The 11,799-nt window shown below is 34.7% G+C and overlaps 1 protein-coding gene across 1 annotated transcript; it reads right to left on the bottom strand.

Annotated features, from left to right (window-relative positions):
• Positions 1 to 460: 460 nt before the first annotated feature.
• Positions 461 to 5,015, bottom strand: LOC137738325 (BIIDXI-like protein At5g11420). Its single transcript, XM_068477966.1, has 3 exons — positions 4,859 to 5,015; positions 2,457 to 2,954; positions 461 to 1,322 (listed from the first exon to the last, which is right to left on the bottom strand). Exons 1-3 carry the CDS (start codon positions 4,929 to 4,931, stop codon positions 796 to 798), a joined length of 1,098 nt encoding a protein of 365 aa, XP_068334067.1. The 5' UTR covers positions 4,932 to 5,015; the 3' UTR covers positions 461 to 795.
• Positions 5,016 to 11,799: the final 6,784 nt, after the last annotated feature.

Here is an 11,799-nt window from a genome sequence, read left to right as displayed (position 1 = left end):
TTTTAAGTTGGATGCTCACATTCTGACTAATGTCAAATTTTCTATATATGGTCTAATTGCGTCACTTATATTACTTTTCAACTGTTTGATATCTTACGTATCACGATATAACATGAAGAATTAAGATTATAGGAAGTTAAGCTTTTGGCATGTTTACTTTGAATCAAGGAAGTCATGAATAAGAATGAGAAGGAACAGGCATCAAACCAACTCCTCCCCAATTATGGTGCCTTTTGGACTCACCAACGCCTAGCAAATCACCTTGACGAAGCACAAAACAGTTGAGAAACATGCTCTCTAAAATGGTTTCTTTATTATAAATGATATTATCATCTAAACTACACGACGAGAAGAAGTGAGGGTTTATTCGAAACGCAATGACGTTGAATGGATCGAAGAGGAATGTGCTATCTATCAGGACAATCTATCACTTACAATTTTTTGCAATGATTTTAAATCCTTTTGTTTTGGAAATAACTAATATCATTATCCTCCCATTTATTTTGCTCGTGCAAGTACATAACCATTCATAAAAATCAAACTGTTATTATACACTATTATTCCCCATTAGTATACATATATATATGTTTAAACTCACACTAATCCCGCCTCTTCTCTTCTTTAGAAAGCACTCATAAAATGAACCAAAAGTTCATCATCATCTTCATAATATTATCCAAATTAAGCGACCTCATTGTATATCATATATATATGGCCTCATTTCCTCACGTTCATAAACTGAATTCAAACCCTAGCTCCAACCCAATTTGCATTTACCAAATTTGCCCTCACTGTCTAGGGTTTCCGAAGGCTCAACAGCTTCACGTCATCAACCACAGGTCCACACAGAGAAGAGAAGTCATCACTCCTCATGGTGTAATATGTGCTTAGAAACATGACACGTGTCCGGGTTGAAGCCGCCACGAATTTGAGCACCGCCCGCTTGTACCCGCCTTTGCCTTTGGACTCGTAAGGCACTTTCACCGTGTTCTTGTCTGCAAATGCCTCCACAATCATGGAGCCTTCGCATGAGTTGCTTGCATCTCCTACGGAGAATGAGAGCACATAGGTCTTGCCGGGGATGGTTCGAACGACTTGGGCGATCGCGCTTTCTTTTCCGGCCACAAGTTCGACCGCTCTTTTGCCTTCCGGGACTGAGAAGTGGTCTGAGTCTATGTACTTCACTGCTTTGAGGGACTCCACCATCCAGCCTGGTAATGGGGAGTGATCATCTTCTATGTTTGGTGGGATCAAGACTCCCCAAGATGCGTTGGGGAACACGTATGGTCCTTCTTCAAATCCAGCGTTTTTTAACAAGTTCTCTGCATTAGGGTATAGAATTAGGCAATTATCGACGTAAATCTAGATAATTAAGTTGATTTTACATGTAATGTACCTATAACATAAATTCACAATATGGTAACATTCTAACAACAAAATGTTATCCTAAGTTTTCAGTAAGTCCGACAATAAAGCGTTACCATAAAGTTTCAATTTGGTATACTTCAATTATGCATGCATCAAAGTACGAAGGGGAGAGACATGATATACCCTACAATTTTAATACAGAATGGGAAAGAAGGTCATGGCAAGTTGTGATGTCCAAGACAATGTGGCCTAAAAATTAGGCACTGCACGAGCGTATATTGATGAGATTTGCTTTCAACACCAACAATTGATGCGTATATGTGTACACTTTATTGTGAGACTTGTACAAATAAACAATCCATATGAACTCACCATTCATGTTTTTATCAAGTTTAAATTAATAGCCTCAATTTATACAACGAACACTTTGGTAGTGTCGCCTAATTAGCACAACTTTCACCCCAAATGAACGAGATATACGGTCGAGTGAGACCAAATTATGGAATTTCATACTTTTGTGAAAACTGTCCTACAAGTGACATGATCGACAAACTGCTTGTACACAAGTTTTTCTCAACTTATAGCCCCAGAGTCATGATTAGAGCCAACTAATAAAGGAGCATTGTCTATGGGACATGACTGAGAAATTACACGGAAATATGAGATCTATGGAATTATTGAGAATAGCAGAGATTTACCTAAATTGATCTATTTGTTCTCCCCTCCAGGAACCGCTATAGTTTCTGTAGTATTAAAAATTTTACTATTGATGTCACGCACGTCAAAAACCTAGGCAGAGGGACCCAAAAAGGATATTTGTCATCCAATAATTGCACCCACAGCCCTGAATTATTTAGCTTTTCTAATGGAGGTGAAACAGTTGCTCCATACAGCTATACAAAATGTGTGGTCCTTCCTCATAGGAGGACCCCATTTTTATCTTAAGATAGACATCAGAATATCACATTGTATGTAACTAGGTCACCTATATTAAGCAATTACAGTATCAAATTCAAAATGTGATCGTGTTATATCATCAGACTGTCAATTTAAATATAACATGTTAGGTATCTGATAAGAGAACTTACTGTTGGTTGCTCGAGGAGGGTACAAAGTTCGGATGGCGACCGAATCGATCAGAGGCCCGCAAGCCGGATCCTCCTCAACTCCCGGGTTATGCAAAACAAGCTCAACTGTTTCATAATCCGCCTGAAACGCCCAAGCGTATGAATCCCACCCGTTGCTGCTATACACTGTTTGGATGGGCAGCACTCCAGAGTCCGGTGCCACAGAAACGTTCAAACGTTCCTCTTGAGCACAAGTCCTCGCTGCACTAAAAGTGATTGAGTAGTACAACCCCTTAGTCACTTTAATGCTCTGCTTAATCGAGGCCTCATTTCCGAGCCTAACTGCGTAGGCTCCCTCGGGGACAACCAGCAACATGTCCCCTTGCTTTTGGCCTGACTTAATGTATTCCACAAACCCAGAAATCTCCCACTTTGGTATGGCATATCGGCCGATCACTTCTGAACCCTTTATGTCTGAGGGCTTAGGGGGTAGCTCAAAATTGCCATTTTCTAAGTAACCTGCATTAGTGTATGACATTGTCTTAGGAAAGGAATAAATTTTTATCACAATAATCATTAATAACAACTCGACAGATATGCAGAATTAACTTAATAAAATTACAAAATAGAAAAGGCATATACACATGTTAAACTGCAATTGATGTGTAAAAGTAAGTGGGCATGGCCTACTTCGCGAACAAACATAAAAAATGGTACAAGAATGTGATCTATGTGGCATATAAGTAATGAGTAATGTGTGTACATGAAACTATATGATCAAACCATAATCAAACGAACGTAGAAAATCTTGTTGGTCACAAAATTATGACAATTGAACTCAAAAAATCGATCACAAGAAGAACTACTTTCAACCTATTCAGTTACAAACCCTTTTAATTCAGATGCTTGCTTTATCTTATGAGATGATAATTAACTAAACAATAATTGTACTTCTAGACCAAGTTGTGCTTGGTTGAAAATGAACTGGCCTTTTTACTGTAAATGGCAAAAAATTTGATGTTATACAAATGTAGTGGATTGTGGTGCGCTTGTGAAGATATTTTTAAATGGGATGGAAGATAGGTGTTACCACTTGTTATTATACAGTTGAGAAATGCTTTAGTTAAAAAATTAACAATTGAAATCTTTTATTCATTAAATTTAAAGAAAATTAATGAAAAAAATTTAAAAATTTTAAATTTTAATGATAAGAACAAAATAAATAATAAAATAAATAGTATCAAATTTAATTTTTTAATATAAAAAATATAATTTTTCATTAAAAATAAATAATACCGCAGATTTCTTTTTTTGTTAAAACTCTCGAAATTTACTTATATAATGACCAGTAGTTATCAATCAGCTTTTCAAAATAAATTTAGGCACCCATGTGAGGTTTCTGACACTCTGCGAAGCTACTAAATAGTTTGGTACCGCCACAGAATAATATTAATCACAACCATCCAAACATTTACTCTTAAAGATCTGACGGGATAAGGAAATCCAAAAAAAGTAGGTTCAATTTGGAGTTTAAATTTTGAAAAATTTATGATTGGTTCATTACTTAAATGTTAATAAACGTATTTATTTTTATTGATAATATATCATTTAATTTGTAAATTTAATTTCTCTATCATTATTCAATCCAAAAAAACCCTCTGGAGAAGGCAACAGATGCAGTCACAACTCAGAAAATGAGAAGAGATTGGTCAGACCTAAATGACAAATTTACCCCTCAAGGAATTCAAAATTTTCGAAAAATAGAAAACTGCTGAAAAAACTTAGGTGACCAGAAACCTCAATTCCGGTCACCCTTCTTCCTCTATGACCATGAGTAGACGAAGAAGACCCTCCACCCATGTATCCAAGAGATGAACCTATGCTTAAGTATGAGGCTATTTTGGTCTTTTCACACAAATTTCATACATAACCTTGACAAATTAAGCTAGTAAAAGGTGATATACTGATAAAATTTGTGTAGTAGTCCCTGAACTTTAGGTCAATTGAAGATTTGATCGCTGGAAGTAATAATCTGTGAGTACTTGTCTCTAAATGCATCATAATGTAAAGTAACGATCATTTTAAATAACCTATTACAATTTTCGTCGCTTATCTGTTCTTAAAACTCATTTATTTTGAAGATAATTTTTATAAAAAAAACCATTTGCTTCATTTTGTAACAAGTTTAGAGATCAATACGTACGAAACTTTAATTTCGACCAAATTTCAAGAAATATTACTCCAATTTCATCAACTATACTAGCAAGATATACGGCAACCATTGAAGTAAAGTATGAAGCATAAAGGCCAAAGACCTAAGGAGCAAGATGAAGAACTTAAAAAGACTAAATAAAAATGCTTGAATAAATAATAAAATGAAAATATATTTGTGTTAATTAATTAGCGTGATATAAAAAGCTTACCATCGATGAGGGAGAAGGCTGAGTGGCAAGCGGCAAACAACAGCACCGACAACAAAACGGCTACCCCTCTCATAATTTTGATCAATCAAATTCAAACTCTTTCTGCAAATTTTTGAGGTGTAAGCTGGTGAGCAATGCAGAGTGGAAGGAAAGTGGGAGAGAGGAAGGGTTTATATGCATGTCAGCGTCCAAAGTTGCCCTTAGGTTTACCGAATATAACGAGTTTGCCATTCGAATTTCTGACTATCTTCTCGCTGCCTGTAAAATGACGTGTTTAGGCTTGAGTTCTTTTGTTTTTTAATAAGGGGTGAAGTGAATGTGTCGACATGTGATCCGAATCTGTATGTATTGTGGCGGATTTGAACCTGAAGACAAAAGCTGTTTAAGGTCACATGGTTTCGTTCGACCTTGGTTGCTGCGAAGCATGCATGCCCACGACACCCTTGTATCCTCGCACATTTGAATACATGTTTGCAATCCAAGTTCACGTTAAAAAGTGGTATTCTTGGATATGTTTGAGATAACGTTCGAAAGGGACGGTGTTTTCTAACAATCATTTTTTTTTTGTTTCTGTTTGATAAAAAAAAATTAAAAATGTTTCTAAGTCATAAAACTGTAATCTAATTTTTTTTCAATGAAGTACGTATAAGCATGAGTGTTTTTTTTTACATAAACAATCTCGAACGTGTCGTGAAGTACTCTAACTTTATAGGAGCCAATTCAAACGTATGTGATAAGAAATGGTCGCGTTGTTTCGACCAATTGGCTCGATTAACTGAGGAATGTACAATTCTGTCTTTTAGAAATGGAAATGAAGTTTGTTAAACAATTAACCATAGTGTGATAATAATGTACTTCAGTGAATGGAATTTGACAATAAGTGGGGAATGTTTTAAGTGTTAATGACATATTTGACCTTATATTATTTGGTGAGGCACTGAGGCCAAAGCACATGCCATTTATTAATGTTTGTTTGGTACACTAGTATTCTTGCCGGTGAGGTCTTATGAGAGAAATGAGCTCAAGAGAGGCAGCCACACAGTCTTATAATGCTCACTTCTTAATTAGCTCATTATGTTCTATTAACATATTACTAATTTGATTTAAATCTTAATAACAAAATAAGATGTACTAATGAAGATTTGAAAGTGATAGTTCGAGAGTCGAGTAATAATTTTTTAAGACGACATGAAACCGATATGTAGTTAGCAAGTTCATCTTTTTTTTTTTATATACAAATACAAATATGATACAACCAGCTAAACAGGGATAATAAAATCGCAAGGTTACTGTCATATGAAGAAAAAAAAAAGGATACTTTTTTTCATTTATTTGTACATTTCATATGAGGAGTTGTATGTTTGTTTTTTCGTATATATTAAGAGATTGGAGAATTGAACTTCGAATCTCATATACAAACAAAGAAATATTTTTATCACTTTACAACCCTTTTTGCATTGAAAATAAATGAAATTATTATTTTGTAGCTCATGACGATACAATTATGAACGGATTGAATAAAATTGAGCATCTTAAGACGGGCATGCATACTTCTCATGAGTAATGTGGTAACATATGCTAAAATATAGTAAATTAACATTTTTATTTGAAAAGACCATTAAGCAAAATATCCATTAAATAAAGGATTTGAATTGGACATGCTTAATATCAGAAAGGATCATCTCCATATTCTTTCTATCAAATTCATCCCATCAATTAATCTAGGTATTTGAAATTTGATCTAACGGTTAAAAACATAAAACTTTTTTAAATTATAATAAATTTAACCGTTAAATCAAATTTTAAAAATTCAAATTGATTGATATGATGAATTTAGTGGAAGAAATCTAGAGAATATCACCTTCCCTTGATATCCATTAAAATTACAAAGGTTCAAGGTTCAAAAGACCAAAGTACCCCTAACCCGAAAAAACACATCACGAGGAATGTAGGGACAGTGATTGGGGGTGGTTTGTTGGGGGGACCCATATTTTCATCCCGAAAAATCTGAATTGATCGTAATCTGAATTTGTGTAGGATCGCAGCACCCCATGATTCTGGCCGGGTTCTGGGCTTGACATAACAAAAATATGTGGGCCTTTTTTTACCATTTAAAAACAATTATTAAAAATAAAAGGGTACGAAGTGGGCCGGTTTTGATCCTGAACCTCAAACCCCAGGATCGGCTGCATGTGGACGACCAGCGTAGGCCGGAATCTAGGGACCTGTCCCTTTACTTTTTGGACTCTTCTCAATACCCACTGGCCCAAAGCTACGATTGACCACCTACCATGAACCATCTAAATCAATATTAATTTCTCTTAGTATTTGTACATGGATAAACAAATCATTTTATGGGTATCCCTTTGGATAAAGGGTATGTATATATATTTTAATGTAGAAGTTATAAGGAGTCGTAGAAAAGAGAAAACTTAGGAAGGTAATTATTAAATGGCAAGTCCATAGGGAAATTTTTTTAAAAGAAATTAGTTGTATACAATTGGTGATAGAAATGTTTGTTTTCTCATGAGATCGAAAAGCCACTACACATTAAATTATATTAATTTAATTAAACTGTATAATTAGTGTATAAATTAAGATGTGATAGAAAAGTTTTTCTCATCAAAGAAAGATGTGACCGTCTTTATTCCAATTGCTGCTTAATGCAAATGATGATATTTTAAACTTAGATTAGATATCCTTAAATTTCTGAACAATCACAACAGGGAAGATTAGCCAATAATTACACAATGCGAACTTGGAACTGTTGGAAATTTTGAATAGAAATTTCATTGTCTCACATTGGCCATTCCTAAAATGTTTTCTCACTTTATAAGGTTTTGTCTCTTATAGATAGTGATTGGGGTAATAGACATTTGAGAATGAATTGGGCTCAACCTTGGGTCTTGGCTCTTGGGCTTTGAAAATCAAATTCTTTAATTAATTTCGAATTTAATTAAATTATTTTTTAACAGACTCATTTGACTAATGTCACATCCCATCCCGGGCACCCACCACAACCCCGGCTTGACTCTACCGTAGCACAATATTGTCCACTTTGGGCTCCGACCACGCCCTCACGGTTTTGTTTTTGGGAACTCACACGAGAACTTCTCAGTGTGTCACCCATCATGGGATTGCTCTCGCACTCTACTCGCTTAATTTCGGAGTTCCGATGGAACCCAAAGCCAATGAACTCCTAAAAGGCCTCGTGTTAAGTAGAGATGAGAATATACATATAAGGCTTATGGAATCCACTCCTCTGAGCGATGTGGGATGTTACAACTGAAGCCAATAGAAAAACGCGGAGAGCACATCACCCCTATGAAGAGATGTCTCCTAACAGTCACATCTCATTCTCATACCTATTGCTAACAGACATAATCCCACTATATATACATTCATCTGCATGACATTTAGAACATAGAAAATATCAAATTATTCTTCTACATTCCTAAACCTTCTCATTGAGAGAATCACATAGAAATTGGCTAGTAGTTAAGTTTTATGGTGCTGGAATTCTAACTTGATCGTTGAATCCTGGTGAAGCAGACGCCCGTAGAACTACAAGCACTGAGTAGGGACGAAATTTCTGTTTCAAGGACATTGCAGTACGCAAGCCTTAATCTTCAAGTTGTCTGCTTTATATTTTTGTTTTGTTCATACTCTGTTAATTTTTCTATTTGTATTTATTATTTATTAACATGTATAATTATATCATAAATTGTTGACATATATCCAACATGAACTAGAATACTTAATGGTTCCAAAAATCTCATTCAAAAAAATTTGGTTATTTTCTTAGATATGCGACAAGCATTGAAGTAGCCAAAGAATTTCAACCCTTGGATAAAATGCCAAAACCGATTGACATGAAATATACAGCATCACCATTTTCTCCACTTTCCAATTCCCACCACAAGAAAACAAGCACCCCTTTTCTTTGGAGGCAGAATCTTTGTCCTCCCACTTTCCTTGCTTTCTCGTGTTTTTCTGTTTATGTGGTCACGATTAAGTCATGTTAATATTTTATATTACTATTTATTTTTATCTTATTATTTCAATAAAAAAATAATATAAAATATTGACGTAACTTAACCGTAAGCACACAAAACAGAAAGACACTAAATAGCACGAAAAGTGAGAGGTCAGAGAATCTGCCTCCCTTTTCTTTTCCCAAAACGACTGTTCCTATGTCTTTTGGAAACGGGACCGAATGCATGCATGATTAAGTGTCGTCGTCAAATTTGTCAGACCTCAGCCGTTTGCATGAATTCATCACTGCACAACGTTTTAGTTCAGTAATATTATATTATATAAAGAAGAATTTAGAGAATTGTTATTTGTATTATAAAAATCTTATTCTACACTTCAAATTTTCTATGTTTGAAAAGAAAAATACATTTGTGATGAGTGTAAAATGAGATTTTTGAAGTGTCACTAATACTTTTCAAAATTTAGCATAATAACATGTCATTAGAATTTAGATCGAGACATTACAATGACAATTAACCTGTTTCTATATAAGTTTTTCTCCTTGATTACAACTATTCAGTACCTAATAACTCTTTGCAATAATCTTTGAGTAAATTTCATGTATAATTTGGAAATCAAGCCAGGAAATAGCGCAAGAAAACGAAGCTCGACTTTTAGGGTTCATGCATGGTTGCACACTTGCACGTGAAGTTGAAGTGCCATGCACGTTATATTATGATAACATTAACGACACTGCATATATGCCATCTAGATCTCTTTCCAAGTTGGATATATAGGCTCAATACAAACGTAATATTGTGGCAAAAATTTGGAGAAACGAATTCACAGTTGCATTACCAATATTGACATGAATGAATTTCATATATACGAGCATATATTATGCTTTATCCAATGAAAGCCACCACTCATTCGGATAATACCACAAAATTTGAAAAACAATTGTTATGGTTTTCAGATAATGAAAACCATGGATGATGGATGGTTTGATCTTGAGCTTGTTTCTGAAATCAACTTTGAACCAAATAGCTGCACTTTCTTTAGCTATACATGGAAAATGACATGCTAACCTATACACTTTAATTGGACAGATCGGTGGCTGTACTCTCCATGTGGCAGCATTTAATTAAGTTGTCTCAAGATAAGATCACTTCTTTTGCAAACAGCAAATTATAAAACTTAAACTAGAGGGGAAATGTTTTTTTTTTTAATTATTTTTATTTATTATTATTATTTATTTTACAAACGGTAGCGCAAGTGAGTCAGATAACCATATATTAGGGGGGAGGACATTAGTAGAGATAGAACTAAGCTATGCGATTACAAAGAAATTATGTACCTTTTGATAAGTACCATGCAACTCATCAAGCTAACTAAACTATGCGATTATTTGCAGGAACCGTTTTGGCACCACTCTCCAAATCACAAATTATTACATGGGTACGTTAGAATCTAGTATTTTTCTATTTGCGTGCCACTCTCGGGTGACACCGTCAGCACTCATGCATATATCCAGCAGTTGAAGAAAAGGGACATGAAATATACTGCCTATCCTGAATTTAATTCACCTAAAGCAACTTTACATATGAAGTGAATCTTCAAGATTGGATAGCATATCTCAATCTCAGATGGTTTGTTTTCAACTAATAATTATAAGCTTTCTGATGTAACACAACCCAACTTTTTGTTCAATGATTTGAATAATAATTTGACCTCCCAATTTTCTTGATACACGGGTTCGTGTGTTTGGGTTCTTAATCCTTTTAGAGGGGGGGGGGGGGGGGGGGAGAGAGAGAGAGAGAGAGAGAGAGATCCTGGGGAAGAATCATAATCTTAGGGAGACAATGTGGAAGATGGTTAAACCATGGGGCTAATGGTACATGGAATGCTCGGTAGTAAATTCCAATTCGTGCGCGTACGATTGTTTACAATTGCATGTATAGATACACTAGTTTTTCATTTTCCACAATGATTGTGTCAAATTAAAATTTAGAATGAGCAGATAGTCCGATGCATTTCTGTTTTACAACTATTGTGATAATTTTTAAACAATAATACTAGCGTCACAAAGATTGTTGTCAAGCTTTAATTACTTATTGTTGTAACAATTTCTTATTTGTCGTGAATAAAAAAAAATTAAATGATCTCATACATGCACAAACAAATGAGACCCGCTACTAAATTATTTTGGCTAATGAATCGTATATACGACTTACACCAGTTCCCCACAACCATCACATCACCAACATTGCTAACATATGCAGACAATTTCACTAAAATTTTCATGGATTCATGAATGTGAATAATAAATTTGAAAACAAGTATACTGTATACCAATTGAAATTAGGTAACATGCATGTTCAGTTAGGAACAAGAAAGGGTGTCGGCAGATGGACTTATTTGCGGAGAGGAATGGATATAAGATTGCATGATCAATGATTGGACATAGATCAATTTTGTTGAAAAGAGATGAGAATTTTGATTGACAGTGAAGACTGAACTCACTGAATCATGCATCGCATCAGGTCACATCTGTAGGTGAAAAGCAACATTTTGCCCATCTAGGTTTTCCAGTACAGGAGCCACCTAAAATTACAATACATGCACATGACGGAGGTCGATCATCCCTTTCTTTGTTGTTTATCCACATTTAAATTTATGATCTTGAACTTCACTTTTTCCACTAGACCAATTATTAACGTTTCTGCTCATCCTTCGTAATGCTATAATTGTGTTACGTATCATCCCATCCAAATTTATATGACGTTTTTTAAAAAATTAACTGTAATTAATTTATATGTTTAATTATTTTAAAATGAGCGCATAAATGTAGGAACAAATGAAACACGCTACCATTTGAACGTTCCTCGTTAGAGCATCTTCAATAAAAGATATAAAATGCCTCAAAATGGACATTTTTATTTTCCTTCTCAGCCATAAACCTCTCT

The sequence above is a fragment of the Pyrus communis genome, chromosome 1, assembly GCF_963583255.1.
Source record: "Pyrus communis chromosome 1, drPyrComm1.1, whole genome shotgun sequence".
NCBI lineage: Eukaryota > Viridiplantae > Streptophyta > Magnoliopsida > Rosales > Rosaceae > Pyrus > Pyrus communis.
Note: the sequence above shows the minus strand (reverse complement) of the source record. Positions and strands in the feature narration are given on the sequence as shown.

Bases quoted from the DNA above. Each gene is read 5' to 3' on its own strand.
- LOC137738325 (XM_068477966.1), bottom strand. From the start codon at position 4,931: ATGAGAGGGGTAGCCGTTTTGTTGTCGGTGCTGTTGTTTGCCGCTTGC. The intron at 2,955-4,858 runs GTAAGCTTTTTA...ACACTAATGCAG, and splicing joins AGCCTTCTCCCTCATCGATG to GTTACTTAGAAAATGGCAAT. The intron at 1,323-2,456 runs GTAAGTTCTCTT...ACCCTAATGCAG, and splicing joins CCCTCCTCGAGCAACCAACA to AGAACTTGTTAAAAAACGCT.